Source organism: Martes martes, assembly GCF_963455335.1.
Source record: "Martes martes genome assembly, chromosome: 10".
Taxonomy (NCBI): Eukaryota; Metazoa; Chordata; class Mammalia; order Carnivora; family Mustelidae; genus Martes; species Martes martes.
This window is the reverse complement of record NC_137898.1, coordinates 70,732,645-70,756,900: the sequence shown is the minus strand read 5'-3', so window position 1 is coordinate 70,756,900 and position 24,256 is coordinate 70,732,645. Positions and strand designations below refer to the sequence as shown.

At 40.2% G+C, this 24,256-nt stretch overlaps 1 protein-coding gene across 2 annotated transcripts in view; it reads right to left on the bottom strand.

Annotated features, from left to right (window-relative positions):
- CCDC83 (coiled-coil domain containing 83) overlaps positions 1 to 24,256 on the bottom strand; it is a 45,804-nt gene that overhangs the window by 5,619 nt on the left and 15,929 nt on the right. Inside the window, exons 4-8 of one of the 2 annotated variants that reach the window (XM_080816920.1) lie at positions 20,195 to 20,357; positions 16,685 to 16,852; positions 9,896 to 9,987; positions 7,081 to 7,149; positions 1,469 to 1,590 (exon numbers count right to left, since the gene is read on the bottom strand). In XM_080816920.1, coding sequence (XP_080673046.1) covers positions 1,469 to 1,590; positions 7,081 to 7,149; positions 9,896 to 9,987; positions 16,685 to 16,852; positions 20,195 to 20,357 — 614 coding nt within the window. The remainder of the gene's footprint in view (positions 1 to 1,468; positions 1,591 to 7,080; positions 7,150 to 9,895; positions 9,988 to 16,684; positions 16,853 to 20,194; positions 20,358 to 24,256) is intronic. The other variant, XM_080816919.1, reaches the window with a different exon arrangement.

Genomic DNA, 24,256 nt, shown 5'->3' with positions numbered 1-24,256 from the left:
AACCGGGTTCTCATACACATTGCCCATGCTTTCTTTTTGCTTGGTCAGATTTTGAACGCATCTCTCCCAACTCAGAAGCCAGACTAAACACTCAGGTCTCTCACTAAAGAAAACCAAGCCACAAGGCACTGATGAACACTGTCAGTTTTACTGAGGATTTTTGTGGGGCTAGGGGTTAAATTGGGTAGAGTTAAGTTGCACCTGACAAAGTCAAGTTGCAAACAACTTCATGAAAATCTCCATTTTCATGGAGGGGGCTGACAAGAGCACATTGCCTACTGGGGGGACGCTAAGGCCCGCACACCCTAGGACTCCTCGAGGGCATCAGCTCAAGAGACTGGGAATTCAGGAGTCCAGTAAACAGTCTACTGCCCGCCATGTCTGCACAGGTGTCTACCTCTCCAGGGCACCGCGCGGACATTGTGTAAGGGAGCAGGTGGCCCCTTCTCTATCCTGCCCTGCCAGGCTTCAGCCTGTAACGCAACTACATGATTCCTGTTTCTCCATGCTTGTGTCCTGCTGCCCAACCCTTAGCCCAGCAAACGAAACCCCACAATACCTGTAGCCACCCTGCTTGGAACACATCGGGAAGTTGGTGAACAAGAAATACTCTATTATGTCACAAACAGTATTTTTCCATGCCACCCAAACCACAAGAACTACTCGGGTAGGAACTTTTTCGTGGCCCTTTCATCGTGTTTGATTTCTCAGCTTTAACTCCTAGACCGAGACATTTGTCTCCCATCTTCCACATGTACACCCTGCATCGGTGTGATTCGTTTCCCCTCTCTTCCTAAACATGCTACTCTTCGGAGTATCAATGGTTTCTGACGACTTGCCCAAATCATCACCACCCCTCTGAATTTGAATTCCATATTCCAGGGTCCCAGTTTTCCTCAAGACTGATGTGTTAAGAATTCTTTTGTCAGGTCAGAAAAAGAGAGAGCCTAAAATACACATTTGGTTTCTCTTGTGCAGGAATAAATGTGACTTGGAATGCAAGGCTATTTTCTCTGCCTGGAAGGTAGCTTGACTCTTCCACTAACTATCAAAGGAAACAATGTTACAGTCCACAAAGTAACCGGAAACGCAGAAGACCTCCAGGAAGCTACAGCAAAGCTGATCAACCTCGTCAATCTTCTGCTGCACCGGTATGCTTTTATTTTTATGCCCATTTTCCCTGCTGATCTGGAGGCTTTTGAAGGTCAGCAGTTGTGATATTCCTGGCTAAGTGTTTGCTGTTAAGATTACAGTGCATTGTTAGAAGAAGCAAGCCAAAGTTAGCATGCACCCACAGCCGATTGTAATAATCTTACACCTTCACCATGGCCATTTCGTGAGTGCCTTTCTTTGCAGCTATTGCCATTCAGCTAGAGCATTAAAAAATTACATCATCTTTTAAAAATAACAACTTCTTACATATACAAATGTGTACAAGCTACTTTCTAGATATGCTAATGACTTTCACCTGGGTATTTTGAGATCCACAAGTCTACAGTTGAGTAGTTGATCAATAAGCACCAAATTTTCTTCTTCCAGTTCATGAATAATGTGTTCCAATTTTTCAACTTCCTTCTTGTGGTTTGCAATCTGTTCTCAGAAGAGAATGGATAGATGTTGGTACTTGTTGACTTAGTTCAAGATAGTCTTCTGTAAAATACTCAACTCCTAAAAGTCCATTTGCCTGAGGGGAAGATCTATCCTATATTATTTATCACTGGGTTTGCTTTGTCCTTCCTCTCTAAGAAGTGATGTGTGGGTCTCTTTTCTGGATTGTTTGTAGAACTTGTGTACATGGTTGGGTAGTTATTAGTGAATGGCAGAAGATGTCTTTTCCTATTCTTCAGAAACCCTGGAGCAGTTCTATGTGCTGGAGGTAGAGATAAACATGAAAATAAGACTAATTAACTTATCATTGTTCTTAAATGGGGAAGATGGTGATAAAAACAAAAAGCAGTATGATCAAACCATAACGGAAGATGCTCAGCTATGGTGGGAGTTTCACCCTAGGTCTGGGGTAGGGGTAAGGGAGAATTAATAGAGATGACATCTAATCTGGATCTTGAAGACCAAGTTGGGATTCTTCAGACAACAAAAGAAGGTACACTCTAGGCAGAACAAACCACATGTTAGGGACAGTTATTTTGGTTTGGATAGATACAAAGTGGATGTGGGGAGAAGTAGGAGAGAAACTGGACAATTAGGGAAATAATGCTAAAGGTTTGGTTTTTATTTTGCAGGTGATGGAAGGTCATGGTTAGACATAAGTTTAATGTTTACTAAAGAAATATGACTAACTTAATTAAATATGAATGAAATTTGCTGCTTCTTTTGATGGAATTCCCATCAGTCTTTAAGAAGTATATTTTGGAAACTTTGTCTAAAGACTTAGATAGTGGAAAATATATATAGGATGTTACTAGACTCACCTCTCTGCCTGCCTCATATATCTCTGCTGCAGTGAGAGGTGCTCATGGAGATGGGTCAGGACGATAGGAGAATTAGAAGAGTATAGAAAAGGGGCACCTGGGTAGCTCAGTCAGTTAAGCATCTGACTCCTGGTTTCAGCTCAAGTCATGATCTTAAGGTTTCAAGCCGCATGTCTACTCTGGGCTCAGTGGAGAGTCTGCTTGAGATTCTCTCTCTTCCTCTTCCTATGCCCCTCCCCCCAAACATGCTTTCTCTCTAAAATAAATAAATAAGTGTTTTTTTTAAAAAAAGACTATAAAAGAGAAAGTGATATGCTGATGGGAATAATGGAGATAAACTGGAAAAAGTAAGTATCTCAAGGGAATATGATGAAACAAAAAGGTTCAGGGGTTTAGACTCAGTATCTCTTGTTAGGTGTTGCTAAGAGTGTAGCTGAGATGAGTACTTAGATAACTAACATTTTTGACTTGTACTTGAAATTTATTTATTGCATTTTGGAATCTGGAAACATTCTATATATTACTACATGCATATCTCTTATATAAGTCATGTATTAAATGCTTAAATTCCTACTATGAGCAAGGTTCTGTGTGAGACATAGAAGGATGCAAAAGTGAATGAGGCATGGAAAGAGTTTCCCTCAAAGAGGCTTACAATCTGGTGAACAAATACACGAATAACAGTAACATAAAACATACTAGTGCCATAGAAAAGGCTCAAATATTGCTGGCGGCTTACAGTTCGAAAGAAAAGCATATATTATTAACCTGCCTTAAACTATTTAGCAAACCATTTTAAGTCCATAATACTAAATTATAGAAGGCTTTTAGGGGTTGGTGCTTTAGCATCTCATGCGTTGGGAGATCATCAGCTTGATTACGAGCTTGAATGCCTTAAGGAAAAGTTAATAATTTTCAAATGTCAAAGAATGAGAAAAATTATATTTAGAGTTTGTAAACAGAAGGAATTGATAGAACATTTGGAAATGTTTGACCCAAGGGCTTGGCATGCTTGGGAGGCAGCACACACAGTACTTGGTCCTCGTCCAAAGCTGAGAATGAAGAAGTCCTTTTTGGGGAGTTAAGTCCAATTTTCCAAGCTAAGGATATCTTGTGGCATCACTGACCCCTTTGGACTACTAACTAAAGTTCCCAACAATTACTGTCTCCAGCCTTTTGAAATATTAGGGAAGTGAAAACTACTTCCTTTTTATCGCCATATAAATACCTTTACATTTCTAGGGTAAGAAAGTTAAAAGGAGGAAGTAGAAGACTGCTTTTCTCTCCGTATGTTGGCTTCTCCCCAGATACCCAAGAAATGTACTTAAGAGATTGAGAAAGATAATTTAAACTATTATAAGTCAGGGACTTAGGATCCTGAATTAAATGTGTGCTCTTGAAAATTTCCCCTGCAAGATGCAAGTTAGCTTCATGCCTTCTCACACTTGAAACTTTGATTGCTAACCTCTTTGAATCCCTTTGTCTAGTTTTATTGGCTTTCTATTTGTTGAGTGAATCTAAGTCATTTGGAAATTTCAGTTTTCTTCCCTTCCTTAATTATCATCCTAAATAAAACCAGATAATGTAAGTCATGCATAGGACACTACATATCCTTCCCACAGATGCAAGTTATTGGTTATCGGTGAAAGATAGTTAAATAGAGAAATGCTTTCAGGACTTCCATTATTATTTTTTTTGCACTGTATTTTAGTACCTTTAATGACACATTTTTCCCGCAAGAGTTCCATTATTGAATATCCCTTGTTAATCATTCTAAATCTCTCTCAAAGAAATTAATTGACATACATTATTCCATTTCTGGGCAATTTTCAATTCTTGTGATAATACTTATAGCCAGGGATGGTATTAATTAATTTTATGAGTAAATTTAATAATGCTAAAATAAGTATTTTTGAAATAAGGAGAAATTAAGTCTATTAAATTTCCTTAAAATGACTTGTCCTTTATTACTAAGCTCTTTTGCTCATGATTTAATTAAACTTGACATTTTTCCTGTCTTTTATTTCTATTGAATCATGAGAAATAAAAAAATAAAATGAAACAAAATATGATTTGTGGCTTTAGTAGGAAGGATCAAACATCAAAAAACCCTTTCTTATCAGTCAGATATAAATTTTTACAGGTATTCTCTCTGAACCTAATATCTATGACATCTTACAAGATTTAAGATTTGAATTGTTAAATTATTATTAATTAGGATTATGCTGTTATATTCAATAAAAGTATCAAGATTAAACTGCTCCCTAATATTCTTTAGCTGTTAGGCTCACCTTGAGTTTTTGGAGTTTTTTTTAAAGATTTTATTTATTTACTGGAGAGAGAAAGAGAGGCATATGTGCATGAGCAGGGGGAGGAGCAGAGAGAGTGGGAGAAGTAGGCTCCCCACTAAGCAGGAAGCCCAACACAAGGGCCTCCATCCCAGGACCCTGGGATCATGACCTGAGCTGAAGGCAGATGCTTAACCAGCTGAGCCGCCAAGGCACCCATTCACCTTGAGTTTCTAAAATCAATATTCATTTTTTAAAACTGGGGATTCATCTTGATTCATTTTAGAAGTAGTTTGGACTCCAATTTACCATGACTTTATAAGGGCACCTTAAAGATAATAGTTGCTATCATAGAAAGCACATTAATTTTTAAATTACTTGTTTCCCAGACTCACCAACTCTATTCAGCCAAATAGGGGGCAAGGAAAAGAGAAGAGAAGGTGACAGTGACATTTTTACTTCAGGTATCTGAGCAGATGGTGAAAAAGGAGATGCAAGAAGTGAAAATTTAAAGAGAAATTTAACGAATCCTGCTTTAGTTATGTTGAGTACCTTTGGGACATCCATGTGGAAATATTTGGCAGGCCAATAAAGATACAGGTCTAGAGCTAAGTACACACATGTTAGTGCTGAACATGCACATTTGAGAATCATGTACATATATATATAACTTGCTAACAAGAGCTGTGTGTAGTTGAAGTGAATTCTTCCAAAAGAGAGTGAGTGTTCTTTCATAGAAGTATCTGAGCACAGGTTGGTGACTGCTTGTCTGGATATAAAGGGAATTTCCAAGTAGTGAGTTTTGCACATCATCTGTAGCACCTTGTAATATCTAGACCAAAGATTATCTACCTCTGTTATCCAATAACATGCTTTCACATCTTTACCCAAGATCTAAGCCATGTACTTGATTCATATCTCCAATGAATATATCTATACTCACGGACATCCTTTTATTCAATAACTATATATTGAACATAGATTATTTATTAGTTCTCATGGACATGCAGTGGAAAAGGCATAGCCTGCTCTCTGCAATGAAGAGATAGATGCAAAAACAGACAATTTCAACATATTTTAACAAGAGTTATGGAACAAGAGAGCACTCAAGACTTTCTGAGGGAAATACAAAATGATTCAGAAAGAAATTAAGCATCAAAGTCTGTGCCTAAAAGAGAGTTGGGAGTTTTCCAGGTACATCAGTGTAAGGAGGGAAGACAGAGGGTCTAGTCTGTGCAGTGTGAGGAACACAGGACAGTGCCTCAAGGTCTAGAAGTCCTCCCATGACCACATTCAGTGAGAGCAGTATTGCAGCGCTGGTATAGGGAGACCCGGGGAGCTGAGTCTAAGGTAGCACACTGGGCCCACTAGTTCCCACATGTTCTCCAGAAAGAGGTGTGAAGAGAGTCTGATGACCAAGCTAGGATAGGATGTAGAGACTGCAGTGGGTAGGGACATCTTGACCACTGGCAAATGGCTGCAACTGTGGGTTCAGTTTTGGCTGCAACATGATGTCCACAAGGCCAGAGCAGTCCATTCAGAAGTCACCAGTGCAGGGAGCAGACGAAAGTACGTTGTGTACAGGCGAAAGGCAGAGGGAGCAAAGATCCAAAGGAAACCCACAGATCTGAGCCCTCTTTAATGACATGCCCCACAAGAGGGCATGTAAGCCCCACCTCCTTATATAACAGGATCTATCTTGGAGCAGAGCAGGAGGAAGTAAGGAAATCTAACCGACTGAACATTTATGCAAAGGAGACTATGTCATCCCAGAAAAGCAATTCAAAAACAGCAGGGAATGAGGTTAGAATGACCCCTCAGCCTTCCTCCCACTATCCAGAAGGAAGTAGATTCTTGAGGAAGACCAGATCAATTTTAGGGCATAAAGAAGCTTCATACATTTGAGTATATTATATGAGTCAGGATGCCAAAAATGATTTCTGGTTGTTATTGAAATTATTGATGGTATTCATTGAGTAACAGCTTGTAATAAGATTAGGATTCCACTTAAATTTTACTTTAGCTAGTCACAATTCTATGCTTTTCCCATGACTTCGGCTCATAAATAAAAGTCCTTTCCAGTTCAAAAAAATGAGAAAGAAGAAATTGTTTTTTAAAATTCCACCTACTGGGGCGCCTGGCTGGCTCAGTGGGTTAAGCCACTGCCTTTGGCTCAGGTCATGATTTCAGGGTCCTGGGATCGAGCCCTGGGATCGAGCCCTGCATCGAGCTCTCTGCTCAGCGGGCAGCCTGCATCCCGCCCCCCTCTCTGCCTGCCTCTCTGCACACTTGTGATCTCTCTCTCTGTCAAATAAGTAAATAAAATCTTTAAAAATAAATAAATTAAATAAAATTCCACCTACCTCCTTTTTCAGCCAGTCATTCTCCCAGATCTCTCGGTAGCTGCCCTTGTCAATGAACCGTATGGCATTCTAAAAGAAAGTTTCTGTATTAAGGAAGACTTGGCAGCAGGTGCTTCACAATCAACTTATCTGATAATTTTACATTATATTTTGCAATTATTTGGGGAATATATCTAAGAACTTTTGCTTCAGTTGTTGTTTATTCTCATATTTTTTGCTGATTCACACTGCCTAATACAGGTGATTTAGAGAACTGGACAATAGGTATCCATTCAGTTTGGCTTCCATTGTGACTGAATCTGATTGCCATGATGAAATCAATTCATTAAGTGATCTGTTCCATGATTAAAGCGGGTGAACTTCAGGGACCAAATATTCTTCAAGTTTATGGTCACAGACATAATCCAACATAGAGCAAAAGCATGAGTAGATTCTCTTACTACGTTTTTAATCTGAAAGACTTCTGCATGTCAGTAATAAAAATGTACATATTTACAAACTTAATAGCAAATAGTTTCCGGGTAACTAGACTGTCTCCTGGAGAAAGTCATTTTAGATGAAAAAAACAGGAAAAGCATCACTTTGTCAGTAGTTCATAAAATGTAAATTCATTTTCAATTTTTGTTTATTTATAGTTTTCCCCAAAGGAACTTTATAATGGATGAAAGATTGCATTTATCTGTGAGGTACCTTTATAGGATACCATGCTAGAAATTCCACATTCAGTAACCAAAGGGCATAACCAAAACAAGAGAAATTAGGAAAAATTTTATAGATCATAAACACAGACAGAAGTAATTTAAAAATATGTTAAGAATAAATTTATCTCAGTCTTTGAATTGGAAGATTCGCAATAATTTTTTTTCTTCAAATCATGCTAATTAGACTAAGGGTGCACCTACATTCCCTAGGAACCAAGACCTTTTTTTTTTTTTTAAAAGATTTTATTTATTTACGTGACAGACAGAGATCACGAGTAGGCAGAGAGGCAGGCAGAGAGAGAGGAGAGAGCAGGCTCTCCACGGAGCAGAGAGCCCGACGCAGGGCTCGATCCCAGGACCCTGGGATCATGACCTGAGCCGAAGGCAGAGGCTTTAACCCACTGAGCCACCCAGGGGCCCCGGAACCAAGACCTTTTATACTCCAGCTGCCACTGACAGCTCTGAAGTGTCCTGGAACACATAATTTCATTTGAACAGAAGCAGAATACATCTCATAATGGAAGTTAGTGGACTAATGGCTTCATTCACTAACAATGGAGCAGGGGTCTTCAACTTTGGGTGCATGCTAGAATCCCCTGGGCAGTTTGACAAATCCAGAAACAAGTCAACATCACAGGCCAATTACATGAGCATCTCTGAGGAACCAAATGAGTTAACCAAACTTCTCAGGTGACTCCAATATGCAGCCAAGGTTGCACAACAGGATTATCAGAAGCTGAAGTTACGCTAAAATAGCCGGATAAAATGGGGAAAATTCATTCACATGTTTGGGTGTTAGGCATTAATGTAGAGAAAAGACAATGTATCAGGTAGTGATTAAGAACGATGATCTGAAGGAGACATCTGGAATTGAATCTCAATTCTGCCACTTGCTCTAGGAAAGCCACAAAAATTTCTCTGTGCTTCAGTCTTCTCATTAGCGAGTCCCTGCCTTATAGGATTGTTGGGAGACATACATGTAAAAAGCTCAGAGCAGTATCTGGAACAGTCCTCATGATATATTGAATGTGTATACTTGAAATATATTTGATCTACAGATGCATTTTTAATCATCTTAACTATGTTCAGATCATTTTATTGTTCACTTCACTGTTTCATCATATTCAGTCCCAAATGGCCTGAATTTTATGGGCAAATAAACTATTGGTCAGTTCTCCATAATCCTCTATATTTGTGTAAGTCCTTAAAAGTCATGCAGTAGGGTAATAACTGAAAGAACAATTGAACTAACAGTTAAGCAACAAACAATAGCAACTGAAATTCAGTGAAGAACTTTAAAGAAGACCAGATGTTTACGATTTTGAAGAGGAAATACTTTAAATGAAGAGACAGTCCCTGTGGGGATCTTACTAACCAAAGAGATAGTCTGGGGGCAGGGGAAGGACAGTGAAAACAAAGGGATTAGAAAACATAAAATGTTGGAAATTATATCTCAAACTTTTTAAAAAGATTTTATTTATTTGTCAGAGAGAGAGAGAGAGTGGGCATGAGCAGAGGGGTACAGCAGGAAGAGGGAGAAGCAGTCTCCCCACTGAGCAGGGAACCTGATGTGGAACTCGATCGCCGGACCCTGGGATCATGACCTGAGCTGAAGGCAGACACTTAACTGACTGAGCCGTCCAGGCGCCCGTCAAACATTTTTTTGTATCCCCAAATTTTAAAGCTCCGCAATGTAAAGTGTACTCTCTTAGGTTTGGATATATATGACAGTACTTTTTAGACAAATCGTATTTCATTTTATAATGCATCCAAAACTTGTATTTAATAATTCATTGTAGCCATTATTATTACTTAAAAATAACTGAATAAGTTACTGAGCTTTTGTTCCGTATGAGCACTATGCTACTTAAATCATCTCATTTAATCCCCATACCCTTCTTTAAAGGTAAATAACATTACTGCCCTTTTTTTAAAATTAGGAAACTGAAGCCCAGAGAAGTAAAGGAACAAATTTAGTTTATATTCCCAGTAAGTGGTAGAACCATGATTTAAACTGCCAAACTTCAGAACTCAGGTTCTTAATCATTATAATATACCATGGGAAAAAATAGGGGAGCAACTTTTGTTTTGTTTTTAAGAAAACTGAAATATACCTGTGTGGCCCATTCCTTCTTTTGATCCAGTTGCAACAAAGTTTCTCTGATTATTTTCTTTCTAGCATCTTCCAGAGTGACTTTATAGTGTTCTTTAAAGAGAAAATTAGAAGCTTTAACAAGGCTAGTCCTAGGTAAAACTATGCTGCTCGTAAATTTTATCTTCCATGATCCTCTCCTCTCCTTTCTACATATTTTCCCCCCAAATTCTCAGGGTACATTTTTACTGAAGCATCTAGTACCTCCTGTTAGAAGAAACGCTCCAATAATTTGCCACCACCTTAATGTGAATTAGCTTAAGATGCTGTCTCTCCTAAGAATATTCGTATTCTCAAAGGATTGTCTTTCCAAAGGGAAAATTCCCAATACTTTAGGGCAGCCATCTATCTTGCATATCACACACTTCTGATTCCATAACGGAAATATAAAGAAGATTTGATTATCTGCAGGAGAAGCATCCTGTACCTCTGACTCCATCTAACTAAATTTCCAGTATTCTTGGCATGCATTTCCTTGGAAAGACAGAATGAGAAGACGGAGAGAGGGGTGAAGGGGCCGTGAATGTCAGCCCCTTGTTCTGAGTGGGGCTTAGAGCAAGAAAGGAGGACAGATATGAAGAATTGCAGGATTCTTTATTCTCTCCAGATTTTCTTATGTCATAGTCAGGATTGAGAGAGCAAAGGATCATAAAATTTTAGGCCTTGAAAGATGCTTCGTGATCATACCATCAACAACTCTGTTCAAGGGAAAGTGAGGTATAGTGACATTAAGGCTGCTGTAGAGAGTGGAGAGGAAGGAAACTGGTCTAACCCGACATCTGGAGAATAAGAAAATGGAAGTCCTCGTGATTCCAACCTACATATACCCATCCATACAACCTCTATTCTTCTTACTCCCATTTGGAGTTATCACTTGGATATTTTAATCATTCCAATCTCGTTTCTGATAGGATTTGTTTCAATTCAGGACCTAGTCCACTAGACTAAGGGTGGCTGTCTAGTTGAAACTTCTACCCAACAAAACACAACAGGCAGTCTTAAGAATTGCAGTGGATCAGGAGTTTAGTTATAACGGATTTTTCATTCTTAACATCTGAAAGAAACCCTCACCTACAGCTTGATAAGATTAAATATTAATTCTTTGCTGCAAATCCTAAAAAACAGATGATCAGATATGCTCTGACTAAAGTTATAGCTGTCTCTAGTGCCATATTAACACTGACAAAGCAATAAAAACACCCAACTTGTTCCAAGTTCCATATAAAATTCTATGAACTGTTTATCTTCTGAAGAACAGAGTAACCAGCACAAGGGAGGATATAAAAATCTCATTGCTAGCTTTTGTGATTCCCATGCTGCTTTGAGAAGCAACGGTTAACCATGCATTTGTGAATACAGCCAAGGAAGCTGGGAGTATGAAACATCTACTTCTCATAAAAGTTGGAGATGTTGCTAATGGGAGCATGGGAGACTGTGGCTTTGTGCCTTTAAACTCCTGGCTGTTCAGACCCCTAATGTGGCCACTTCTCAGAAGCTGATGGCAAAGCCACGCTGGCTGAAGCTTGCTTTGCATCATTCTGCCTTCCCTGCTGTGTCTGGCTCCGTGTTGCTTTGCTCCCCCACTGTTTTCTGGAAGTCTGTTGCCCACTTTTCATACACTTGTCAGTGTCACACGACCTCACCATGCTGACCCTCTCCTGTGGGGAGGCCGGCGGTGGTCTCTTGTGAGTCTCTTGGAGATCACCAAAGGACTCCCATTTTACAGATGAAGAAATCAATGTTCAAAGAAGTAATGTTCCTTTTTGTAAGTGCATTTGAACCCAAATCTTAGTGTACAAAGAAATTTTAGAGATTCCTGTCCTGTGTGCCTGGTGAAGGACAAAAGTAAAAATGCTCTGTGACCCTGATATCTAATGACTTATCATAACCCCACACTTTCTGTATTGCTGGGCCTCACTAAGGTCCCCTTTCCTTTTATTGAGAGACAAAGCCTTGTCCTGGATAGAATAGTGACTGTGTTTCCTCTCTTCACTATCCCAACATCTCCCAGCCAAAGTTCAGGGAAGCAGCTCTAGGTGCTTCCTCCCCTTACCCCTGGAGCTCATGGATGGTCCCAAATAAGGCAGGGATGGATAGCTGACCACAGAATGGCCGACCCATGCCCCATGAGGAGGCATGGATAAAGGTTTTTGCTCCTCTTCTTTAGGTAGGTGATGACACCAGCTCTTCAGAATCTGGGCTGGAGAAAACAGCAAGAATTGGTGTGTGGGAAGCAAGAAGAGAATGGGGACAGGACAGAGCAAAGCAGAGGCCGCATGAAGGGGGCACAGGCCATGAAAGATAAATGTAGAGAGGAGCCATCGCTAGAGCCACCACTGGGCTTCTGTTTCCATCTTCAGTCTTCCCATTCCTCACTGCAAGTGATATATTCAAAAAACATGACCATGGGACATCAAACAGACTTAGCTTTATCTCTTCCCTTTAAAATTCATACTGTGAGGCTAGTAACTCTCCCAACAAGATATATGGCAAATTTTTTACTTTTCTGGATCCTTTGTGATAATAAGAGCCCTCCAATCAGTGATTAATGTATCCAGTCTTTTGTAGTATTTAGAACTTTAAACTCCATTCAAAGCTTGTGGCTATTCCCTTCCCAACCTGGACATACAACTATTTCCTCTGATTTGAGTTTCTGTGCCTCCTCCCTCAAGGCTGAAGAGAAGCATGGAAAGGGACAAGAAAGCTCTCACTTGGCAGATACTGTCTCAAGCTAATGTGGCACTTTCTGGTCGTAGCTGGCACTTAAGGTTGATTCCTTTTCTATGGGAGAATTTTATATGTTCTTCAGAGGACCACCCTCCCCATTGCTAGTTATTTCACCCGTGTTTCCTTGAGGCAGGGATGTACTGTCCTTAAGGCTGGCTAACAACTTGTCCTCTGGCCTCGGGCTCTCAATCTGTTGCTCCCTCCCATACACGCGGGCTCCTATTTCTCTGTTAGGACACCATCACCGAGCTCTAACAGGACTGTGTACTAGCTCTCTCTCATAGCACATTCATAGGAAACACGTTTGTGCTTTGCCATGACAAATTCTGAGAGTGCAGCCTGCTGCAGACTGAGTATTTGTGGCCCCCTGCCCCCAATTCATGCCTTGAAACATAATCCCCAGTGTGATGGTATTTGGAGATGGGGTCTTCAGGAGGTCGTTAGGTCAAGAGGGGGGAACCCTCAAGATGAGATTAGCGCACTTATAAAAGAGACTCCAAAGAGCTCCCTTGTCCCTTCCACTACAGATGGCTGTCTATGGACCAGGAAGTGGGTATTCACCAGACACCAAAACTGCTGGCATTGATCTTGAACTTCCTAGCCTGCAGAACTGTGAGAAATAAGTTTCTGTTGTCTATAAAACACCCACCCAATGTATCTTGTTGTAATAGTCTAAAACGACTAAGACACAGGCCTAGCTCAGGACAGCAGCCACTTCCCCTTTGGCTCTGCTGTCAGAATGATCAGTCAGTCTCTTACCCCCTAGATTTCTCAGGACTAGACCTCCATATCTCCCAAGCCACAGAGGATGCATACTGAACAATCTGAGGAATTTCCTCAAAGATTGCCCATCTTGATCTGAGGTGACAGAAGAATTACCCTTCACCTGCCCCTTTGTGGGACAGCATAGGACATACAGCACACCAAGGTCTCTTCCTAAACACTGTCCCCTAATTTCCAACAATCTTTTCTTGACCTGTCCAACTTCTTGTATAGACTGGAACTCAGTTTTCTGTCTCCTTGGCATGGCAGTCTCTCAGTTTACTCTGAAATGTGGTGTATGTTATATTAGCACCCCAATTTAAACTGAGACTAAAAAAGTTGACTTTAGTGTCCTGTTTCAATAACCAGCTCTTTCCCCAAAATACTCGTTCCTTGCAAGTAAACTCCATGATCATGGGTGTGGGAGGAACATTCTAGAGAATCATGGAGGAAGGGAATAAAGGGAATAAAGGGAAGGGAATAAATGGCAATAAAATAATAAGGCTCCAGATAAATCAATTTAAGTGCCCTGCTCTTATCCATGGTCCAATTACTGGCCCCCAGAGTATTTTCATAGTCCCCAAGCCAAGTTGCTGCTGCTACCTGCATGCTTAGGAGAAATCCCTAAAACTAATGAAGATAAGAAAAGCCCATAACAGCTATTTTCCTATGACACCTAAAGTCAGCTACAGACTAAGGTTTAACCAGAAAATAATTCAATATGTAAGTGTTATTACGACCATCCCAAAGCTGGATACACAGCATGACACTTTTCAACTCAAAGAAATCGTCCAAATTTCTGATCAAGATAATGGGTTAATAATTTTATCTGAGAAGATGACTTCTTAATTTAAAACATAAAGAAATGTTGGGGGGGGGTTAAAAATTTTAAACTTCCCCAAATAATAACCATTTTAAAAGTATAGTACTGGTGCACAAATACATAGATCAGTGGAACAGAATAGAAAGTACAGGGAGAGACCCAAATACACATGGGAAACTAAAGTATGATAAAGTCAGCATTTCAAATCAGTAGGGTTAAAATGAATTATTTGATACACGATGTTAGGGTTAGGGTTAGGGTTACCATCTGGTAAAAAATAAAGTTGGTTTCCTACCACATAGACACAGAAAAAAATCAAAGATGTAAATATTAAAATGATACCATAAATATTCTAGAAGAAAATATTGGACAACTTATTCATCATCTCAGATATCATAAAATAAAAACCTAGTTTGGGCACTCTAAAACTTCAATATGTCCCCATAAATATAGCCCACCAAAAAAGACTAATGACAAATGGTGGAAATATTTGTACTTTGTATCACAGTTAAAGAGCTAATTTCCTTAAAATGTAAAGAGCTTTACAACACAGCAGAAAAATGAGCAAGGGATGTGAACAGATGGTTCACAGAAAAGGAAATGTAGTTATATTTCCCATTACATTTCCTGAACTTCTGACAAGATATTCACTATCACTTGTAAGAGAAGTGGAAATTAAAGTTATAGTGAGATACAACTTTCTACTTTTAAGACTGGCAAAGAACAAAAAGTTAGCTAACATCCCTGTTGTTGAAGATGCAGAAACATAGGCATCCTCATCTACACAAGGAGACGTCGGGCGTGGGGTAGGGGTGGTTAGTCAACTTGGTACAAGCTCTATGGATGGTCATACCTATCAAAATAAAAAAGAAATAAATGGGCACTTTGGGCCAGCCATTCCTTCCTAGAGATACACAAAAATAAAATTACATAAATACAAGGATATTCATTACAGTAAAAGGAGATTTTTAAGAATATTCTTTGCAGCATTATTTGTATTAGTAAAATATAGGAAACAACCGAAATGCTTATGAGTAGGGGACTTGTAAAAAAATTATAATACAACAAAACAAAGTAGCTACTGGAAGAATGAAGAAGTACTAATATGTACTGATCTAAAGAATGTTCATATTGTTACATGAAAAAGCAAGTACCAAATTGTATTTGTAGCACGCTTTGTATATATTGATACAAAATATTTCTGGCAACAGTTACAAAAATTGTAATAGTGGTTTTATCTAGAGAGAGGATCTGAGTGACTGGGGGATAGATGGGGGTAGGAAGGTGTCCCTTCTCCCTTTTAAAAAAAGATTTATGTATTTATTATTAGAGAGAGAGAGGGAGGGAGAGAGTGGGCAGGAGGGAGAGGGAGAGGAAGAGGGAGAGAGAGTTCCAAGCAGATGCCCTGCTGAGTGTGGAGCCTGATGTAGGGCTTGATCTTGGGACCCTAAAATCATGACCTGAGCTGAAACCAAGTGCCAGATGCTTAACCAACTGAGCCACCTGGGTGCCTCAGAAGGTGTCCCTTTTATTCTCCACTTTTTTTCTGGGGAGGAAAATATTTTGAAAAATTGGAACTCTAAACTCAGACTGATTGGGAACCAATTTACATTGCCTTTGTGGTGCAAAAGCCCTGAGCTGAGAAACTTACAGAATTCTTGGTCCAGTAGTGGAACATCCCATGACAGGGCCCCCGCAGAGGATCATGGAAAATGACCCCATATGAATACCTCCACTACTCAGGGCACCATCACCAGATGTCATCTGGCCATTGTTCTTCTGAGTCATCTGATTTCTCCATTTATTCTACTCTATGACTTTCCTTTCTCTGGGTCTCTGATTTTTTTTAAGCCACTGTGCTTAGCCACAGTGACAGATAGATGGCCTCATGGTTCTCAGAACTAGTCCTGGTAAGCTTCATCACGCCTGATGCCATCGCACTCCACATTCTCTCCATTTCCCGTCTTGTGTTTGTGTTTCAGTTCTTTCTGACTATAACCTAGCATTTACTTGGGCATTTCTCTACAATGATTCCGGTTTTATAGCCTGGTTAAGTTGTTTTAAGTTTGCCTCAGGTAAATTTCTTTTCAATATAACCCTGTCCCCGGACCTTCCTACCTCGGTTGAATTGCCCCAGACCTAGGAATAGAAGAAACATGCAGATACCATCCACTGAATGAAGCTTCATTCTCCAAGGCATCTGGTCTCAGGGATTCTCCACTGCCCACCCCCCCACCTCCCCAACACCAGTCCTTCTTTTCCTCAGTTCCATTGGTGGTCCTGGGAGAGTTTCTGCACTTCCTCTCTCCACCTTAGGTTCATAACTGCTTGTGCTAATAGTAAAGAATGATTCAGGAAGTACACATTTTTTCCCTTCTACCAAAGGGCTGCTCTCCAAAGATTTTCCATGTAATTTGAACTAGCTTTATTGCAACTGACCTGACATTTTCTCCGCATTTTCTTTAACTCTACTGATGTCATTCTGCAAGGAGGTAATGAGTTTAGCATGGTGTTCACTGCCTACATTCTTATATTCTTCCCAGTATTCCTTTTCACTGAGTTTCTCAAGAAATAGTTTCTCAGCATTACTTATTTGCATGCGCATATCTGTTGAGAGAAAACGAAGGCACCATGTTGTTTCCATTGTTCTTGCAGCCATAATACGTTGCAATTTGATTTTATGAACTTAAGGCCTGAAAGGTCTGCTACTAAAATGCTGTTAACTCATAAACACAAATTTTTATCTACAGTTAAAGTGAATCTAAACTATTTCAACTATTGTTTCTCCCTCATGATGCATAATCCAAGTAAAATTAAACTTCCAATTATAAAATAGATGTGTGGTTTTAGGCTGTGACTTACCTAAGTTAATAGACTATCTAAGTTATTAGGTTATAGACTAAGTTAATAGACTACCTAAGTTATTATTATTAACCTAAGTTAATAGACTACCTTTATGCTTAGGAATGCAGAAGCTTAAATTAATCCCATGATAGCTTGATAAGTGTCCTATTTTGTACATTACATCACATAGACTTTTTATTAATAAATTGTCACTTTTCTGACCATTGTGCCTCTGGGCAAAGTGAGTTCAACTTTTATCCTGTGCTGTCCCTGACAACCATTTTTGTAAATAAATAGGTTGCTTCCATCATCTAAAGTTGAGTGTTTGGGCTTCCCTTGTGTGAGATGATACCATAGGACAGTAATCTCAACATGTCTTCCCTGGGCCCCACTTACAAAGGCCTTCAGAGTGAAAGATAAATTCTCTAGTAAAATATGTACAAACACCGAGCTGTGTTACCCATATAAACCTTCACTTTGTCCTGGTGCGCTTGCTAAACATGATATTCTACTCCATCTTCAGGCTGGGTCTCATGCTTCTCAATATTTTAGAACTGGAAGTATTACAAAGAGCAGAGTACAATGAATTTAGGGGCCATTTGGCTCAGTGCCACACACCATCTTCTTTGAGAGCTCCCTGAAGGTAAGACCACATCTTACTCTTCTCTACAAAAGCAGCACTTAGCACGGAGTCTGGCAATTAGCTGGTGCTCAGTAAATGTTTATGAAACATTACAATCAGGCCAGAGGGATGTTCTTCAATATAGAGGGCCAGAAGCATGTCTTTTTCCAGACATGTCTTTTTCCAAGACTGTAAATAAGATCCGATATTTTTAAATCCCTTGATAAATGGCCCTTGTTATTGCCATTGAACAGTGAATACCGCTATAATATGCATGACAAGTTGTCCTCCTGTTTGCTTCGTCGGCTGCTGTCTCAGCCTTGTGCCACAGTCAGCCTTTGAGTGGAGGGTTGGGTACTGTTACTGAAGACTGAAAGAGAGGTGGAGGGAGTGGCTGTTGTTCTACTTTGCCAGAGCCCGTGTCCCTTCCCTCCTCCCACCCCTTGTCAAACAAGAGGGCCGATTACAGTGGCCCCTTCTCCTGGCCAGAAGGATATGTCCAGGGGGAGCCTGTGTCTCAAGCTGGGCACATGCTCAAAGGCCTTCCCTGGAAACACATTCCCTCGAACTGAGGGAAAACATGTCTCTTTTTTCTCCATTTGAAGGTTAAGAGGATGTACGGTGAGAAGTGTCCATGGTCAGAGTTCTAGCTTCATGGGGACAATGGCCTCAGAGAAAGGAGCCAACTTTTGGGAGCAAGACAGAGGGAGAAGAGGGGTAAAAGACAGGGATGGGGAGAAAGAAAGAAGGAGAGGCAGAAGAGGTTTAAAAAAGAGAGAGAAAAGCTGAGATCAGACAGCCTGTGAGGTTCTGGGTCCAGGTCAGGAGCACCCTGCCTTTTCCGTTTGGTTTTATGAAAAAATTAACACCTTCTTTATGCTTAGGGTAGTTTGGGTTAACTTTTTATCCATGCAAATGAAGAGTCCTAACTAAAAGGTGAAAAACAGGGGTTACATCAGTTCTCGAACCTTCCTGTGCATGGGAGTCCCCCGGGATCTCATCACAGTGCAGATTCTAAGTCAGGAGACTGGAATGGGCCCGAGACTCTGCACCGCAACAAGCTGCCAGATGAAGCTGTCTCTGCCTCTCCCCAAACCCAGTCAGGTTACAGTGACTCCCAGGGACATAAGAGAACTGCCTCACAAAGGCTTTTCCCATCCATCTGTCCTCCTGCTTTTCCTCCCTCCCTCGGCATCTGCGGGCTCCTTTGGTCCTTGGACTGCCTCGCATGCACAGCCCTCCTCTGCTGTGCTCAGTCACCCGGTGTGGCCCCAGTCACTCATGACGCACGTGTCCCAGCACTCAGCCAAAACTGTAACCAGGCACACCTTGGCTAGCTGGGCCCATTTCCCTGCGAAGGCACTTTAGTGAGCACATCTAAGTATCATTTGCAGTCTCACTCCCATCTCAAGGGACTTATTAAAGTCCTCCTTCTGAACATAAACAGAAGTCTCCTGGTGAGGTGCCCTGGGAAATACAGTATCTACCACCTCATGACATCCCCCCTGCCCTCCAAGGGATGGGCAGAACAGGCTTGTGGGAACAGTTGTGGAGACCCCTAAAAATGAAGTTTGCTGATTGATGGCTGGTCTTGGAAACCATCTCATTCAAAACCACAGCTATTGACAGATGGTGTGCTTGCTGTGCATGAAGTGCTTGGGTCAGTAGGCTCTCTGAACTTGGAGAAGTTCAGGGAATCCCGTCCGTCCTTGTTTTACCTTGTTTTACCAGCTGCTAGGACTGCTTCCTGAGAACACTCACATCTCTCCCTAAGTTTTCCAGCTTCCTAGCTGTGATGGTTTGTATAGAGGCTCTGGCAGAAGTGGTTTGGGAAATATTAGCAGAAAGTTTAAGATAAAGGAATGAAATTTTTCTTAAAAAAAAAAAATGCGTGTGTTAGAACGATGTATGACTCACCCACTGACCCATGGTGTTTCCTAAGTCCATGCAAGAGTAGGTCATGCTCTTCCATCTTCTGCACCTAGAATCATTTCTTTCCACGTCCTCCAACCTTCCCCCTAGCCAACTCTCATTCCTCTTTTCCCACCAAAATGGGGGCTTAGCTCCCTTAGTGATACTGGTGGGGGAGGGGCAGCTTCATGGAACATTGACCCTGTTCCCCAGTCTGAACTGAGTTGGAAGCCAAAGAAGCTGTCAGACAAGAGAATTTCCCCGAGGAAAGAACAAATTCCCCTTGTGAGGACTTCAGGGTGGCAGCTAACAGGCTCTTGTCTGGTGTTGAGAGCCAGGTGGTTTTCCTCTGCCTCTGTTTTTGGTCAGTGCCCTTTCTCCTCCTCCCCCTCCTCCTCCTCACTTGGCTTCAGTAGCTCTGCCCACTCTTACTTCCCTCTCCTGCCCGTTTACCCACACGTGTGTGTGCTTGCGGTAGTAATGCTCTCATCTGGACATGTTCGCAACACTTTGAACATATTAGGGGACAAAAGCGTGAACACATTCAAGAAATACCTAAGTTCCTAAGTCACCTTTCAAGTTTTCCTCCTGATCTCTTTCAAACTTCCATTTCTCCTTCATTGCGTTTTCAACATCTTCTCTTGTTACAACTGGTAACCCGTCTGACTTCTCTTCACTCAGCTCCTTTAGTAGGTTCCGTATGTGCCAAGTCTGTTCGTCCTTCAAGTGTTTGTTCTGCCATGAAAATCAACAGTGGGTAACTACATCTGCTCGAGTATTTACATTGACTTGCCTCAAAACAGGAGTCACATCCTGAGGCTTGCGAAGTGAGAAAAAAACATCTAATGAAATAAATTTATACAGTATGTCTAAGAGCTTCTGGAACATGGAAGGTGCAAGGTAAAATTAAACCCATCAACACAGCAACTATTGAATAGAAGGTTACATTTAAAAAATTATGTTATTGGGGCACCTGGGTCACCCAGCGGTTAGGCATCTGCCTTCTGCTCAGGTGGTGATCCTAGCATCCTGGCATCGAGCCCCACGTCCAGCTCCCAGTTCAGTGGGGAGTCTGCTTCTCCCTCTGCCTCTGTCCCTGCTTGTGCTCTCTCTCTCTCTCTCTCCCTCTCTCTCTCAAATAAACAAATAAAATCTTTTTTAAAAATTTAAAAATTGTGTTGTTAACCTCCCAGTCTATCACCCTAGCATAGGATCAGTGAACATTAAAGGTAGATCTCGGAGGCTGATTTCTTCAGGCTCTCACTAAAACCTTCTTCTCCAGCGATCATCATTCATCTGGTCAGTATTTATGAAGCATCTGCCAGGCGGTCTTCTAGACACTGGGAATATATGAGTGAATGGTATATGCAAAACACAGTGGCCCCTTCTCTTAGCCATAGGGTTTGTCCAGGCAAAGCATGTGTCTCAAGCTAAGGACATGCTTAGAGTCCTTCCCTGGAAATACTTATGCTGAAACTGGTGAAAGACATGTCTCTTTTGTCTCCATTTTGTGGTTAAAAGGATGTAAGGTGAGAGGTGTCCATGGTCAGAGTCCCAGCCTCATGGGGACAACAACCTTAGAAAATGGATGCTTCCATTGCAAAGATAAAATTTTTTTTTTTTTTTTTTTAATTTATTTATTTGTTAGAGAGAGAGAGAGAGCGAGCACAGGCAGACAGAGTGGTAGGCAGAGGCAGAGGGAGAAGCAGGCTCCCTGCCGAGCAAGGAGCCCGATGTGGGACTCGATCCCAGGACGCTGGGATCATGACCTGAGCCGAAGGCAGCCGCTTAACCAACTGAGCCACCCAGGCGTCCCGCAAAGATAAAATTTAACCCAAAGTAGCCTAAGCATGAAGAGGAAGTTAATTTTTTCACATAACCAAACGGAAGAAAGCAGGGAGCTACACCTGGACCAAGGCTCAGGTGCTGTCAGAGCGCAGCTTTTTCAAATTTTTGAAAATCCACTCACGTTCTCCTTCTCTCTCATCCCCTCTCCTCCTCTGCTCCCTTATTCTACCCACCCTCATCCCTCTTCCCTCTCTGCCTTCCCCATAAATGTTGGCTCCTTTGTAGAATGGTACAGCTACTCTGTTAAAAAGAATGCCAATTTCTTATAAAACTAAACATTTGCTTACCATACAACTGAGCTCTTAAGCATTCATCTCAGAGAAATGAAAGCTTATATTCACCTAAAAACCTGTGCACAAATGCTTCTAAAAGATGTATTTATCATAGCTAAATACAGGAAACAACTCACATGTCTTTCAATAGGTAAACGGTTAAATAAATTGTGGTACATCCGTATCACAAAATAAAAATAAATAAAAGGAACCAGCTCATGATACATGCAGCAAACTGAATCTCTAGAGCATTATGCTGAGTGAACAAGTCAGTCTCCAAAGATTACTTACAAAGATTAATTTACTAGTAAGTAATTTATATAACATTCTTAGGATAACAAAATTATAAGTACGGAGAACAGATGAATGGTTTCCAGGAGTTGATGAAGGGGTGGAATTGGGAGGGCGGGAGTGGCTATAAAAGGACAATGTGAGAGATGCTTATGTCGATGGAAACTTCTGTGTCGATGGAAACTTACAGTCACTTTCTGTGACTGTATCAATGTCAGTATTGTTAACGTTAATATCCTACTTGTGATATTATACTATAGTCCTGTAATATGTTATAGGAAACCACATTATGGTTATACAGGATCTCTCTGTATTATTTCTTGTAACTGCACGCCAATCTATAATTATTTCAAAAAAGTTTAATTTAAAAATGGAGGTCAATCAATATTAGCAACTGATAAACAATATATTGGTCTTTCATCAATTCTCAAATGTTCCATTTTCTTGAAGGAAAAGGATTCATGTTTTGTCTTCTTATAAATAAATTGAATTACTTTGGTTTGACATGAGTTATTTGAAAATGAAATATTTGTAGAAACTTGAATAATACCAGTGGAACTGTCCCTTGCCAAACTATTGCACTGCTAATACTTTTTCCAAATACGGACTTTTCCACTTATTTTTGTTAGAAGTGGAAAATTCCTTTATCAAGTATAGTCTGAATACTAAATAAATCTTCACCTGATTTTATTTGTTAGCTAATTTTAGCAAGGCAACAATCACTTCAAAATCAATTCCAACTCTAAAATAGGCAAAAACCCCCAAAGACAGTGATCATTTAAAAACCACTGCATATAATTCATAAAGAAATAATGTGTAATCGATCAACAAATTTTGCTCTTACTTTCCCTACTTAGCACAATACTTGTCAAAGTGAGTGCAGTCTTCTTAGATCAAATTTTTAACACAATGACTATTCTTCTCAAACATGTGATATTTTCATTTATAGATTAAGATAGTATCATACATCCTAAAATGTGACTGAATGTTGCATAAATATTACTAAATCACATTTGGCATTATATGTAAATATATTACATATTTATTAAATATATTTAAATTAAATTAAAATATTAAATATATTTAATAACATCCATATTATACTTCCCAAATCCCATAATGAATTTCAAATGGATGGCAAATGTGTCTGGCAACACGTTACAAAATTCACTATATCTGAAAAATTATTTTGAGTGATACACTGAAATACAATTTAGTTAGACATATTCACCAATGTGTTAAAAAAAAGATCTTTATCCTACAAAGTAGACAACTGTTATTCAAGGTAAGAATAATTGTCACACTACAAAATAGAAGAAAGGAGATTCAATAAATAAATTACAGAGGACTGGTTTGTTTTGTTATAAGGCCATCTCATGGGTTTTACCTTTTCAAGTCTTTAAGATTCACGGGAGCAAAAGCAGAAGTTGCCAAGATAGTACACAGATTTCTCTCTCACTACTTCCCTGCTTTCCCCAACGATGACATCTCATATAACCAGAGCACGTGATCAAACTGGAGAATTGGACATTACGATGTTATTAAGTAAATTAGAGACTTTATTTGGATTTCATCAGTTTTTACAAGTGCTCATTTTTTGTGTGTGGGTATAAGTATTATGAAGATTTGTCACATATATGTATGAAAATTATCACATATAGATGGCATTTGAAGTTGTGGTGTTAAGTAAGATCTTTAGAGTTAAAGAGAAGAGTTGAGATCAGAATCCTGGAAAATACTAATTTAGGGGTGGGTACAGGAAAAGAGCAATGATTGAAAAACAAGAAATTGTTGGTGAATAGGGGGGATATTTAGGGAGAGTGATGTCTTGGCAGCCAAAGAAAGAGAGTTTCAAGGTGACAGGGATGACTGCTGAATGCACAAGGGGGTAAAGTGAGGACACAAAGAGGCCATTGGACCTGGCTACTTGGTCATTAATATCTTCTGCCCTAGCAGTTGTGGTGGAGTGGCAGGAGCAAAAGAATGAACCAGAGGTAAGGAAGTGGACACAGTGAACTATGAAATGTCTAATGAGGTAAGTGGAGCAGTGAATGCAGAGAGAAATGGAAGATAATAAATGAAGTAAGAGTCCAAACAAAACACACACAAAGGAAGAGATGACGTGTAGGAAGGAGAAGGGCTGTTTCTGATTTTGACCTAACTGAAGAGAAAAGTATGTCTTGCTAATGAGTGTTTTTAACTTAGCAACTAAATATCCATGAC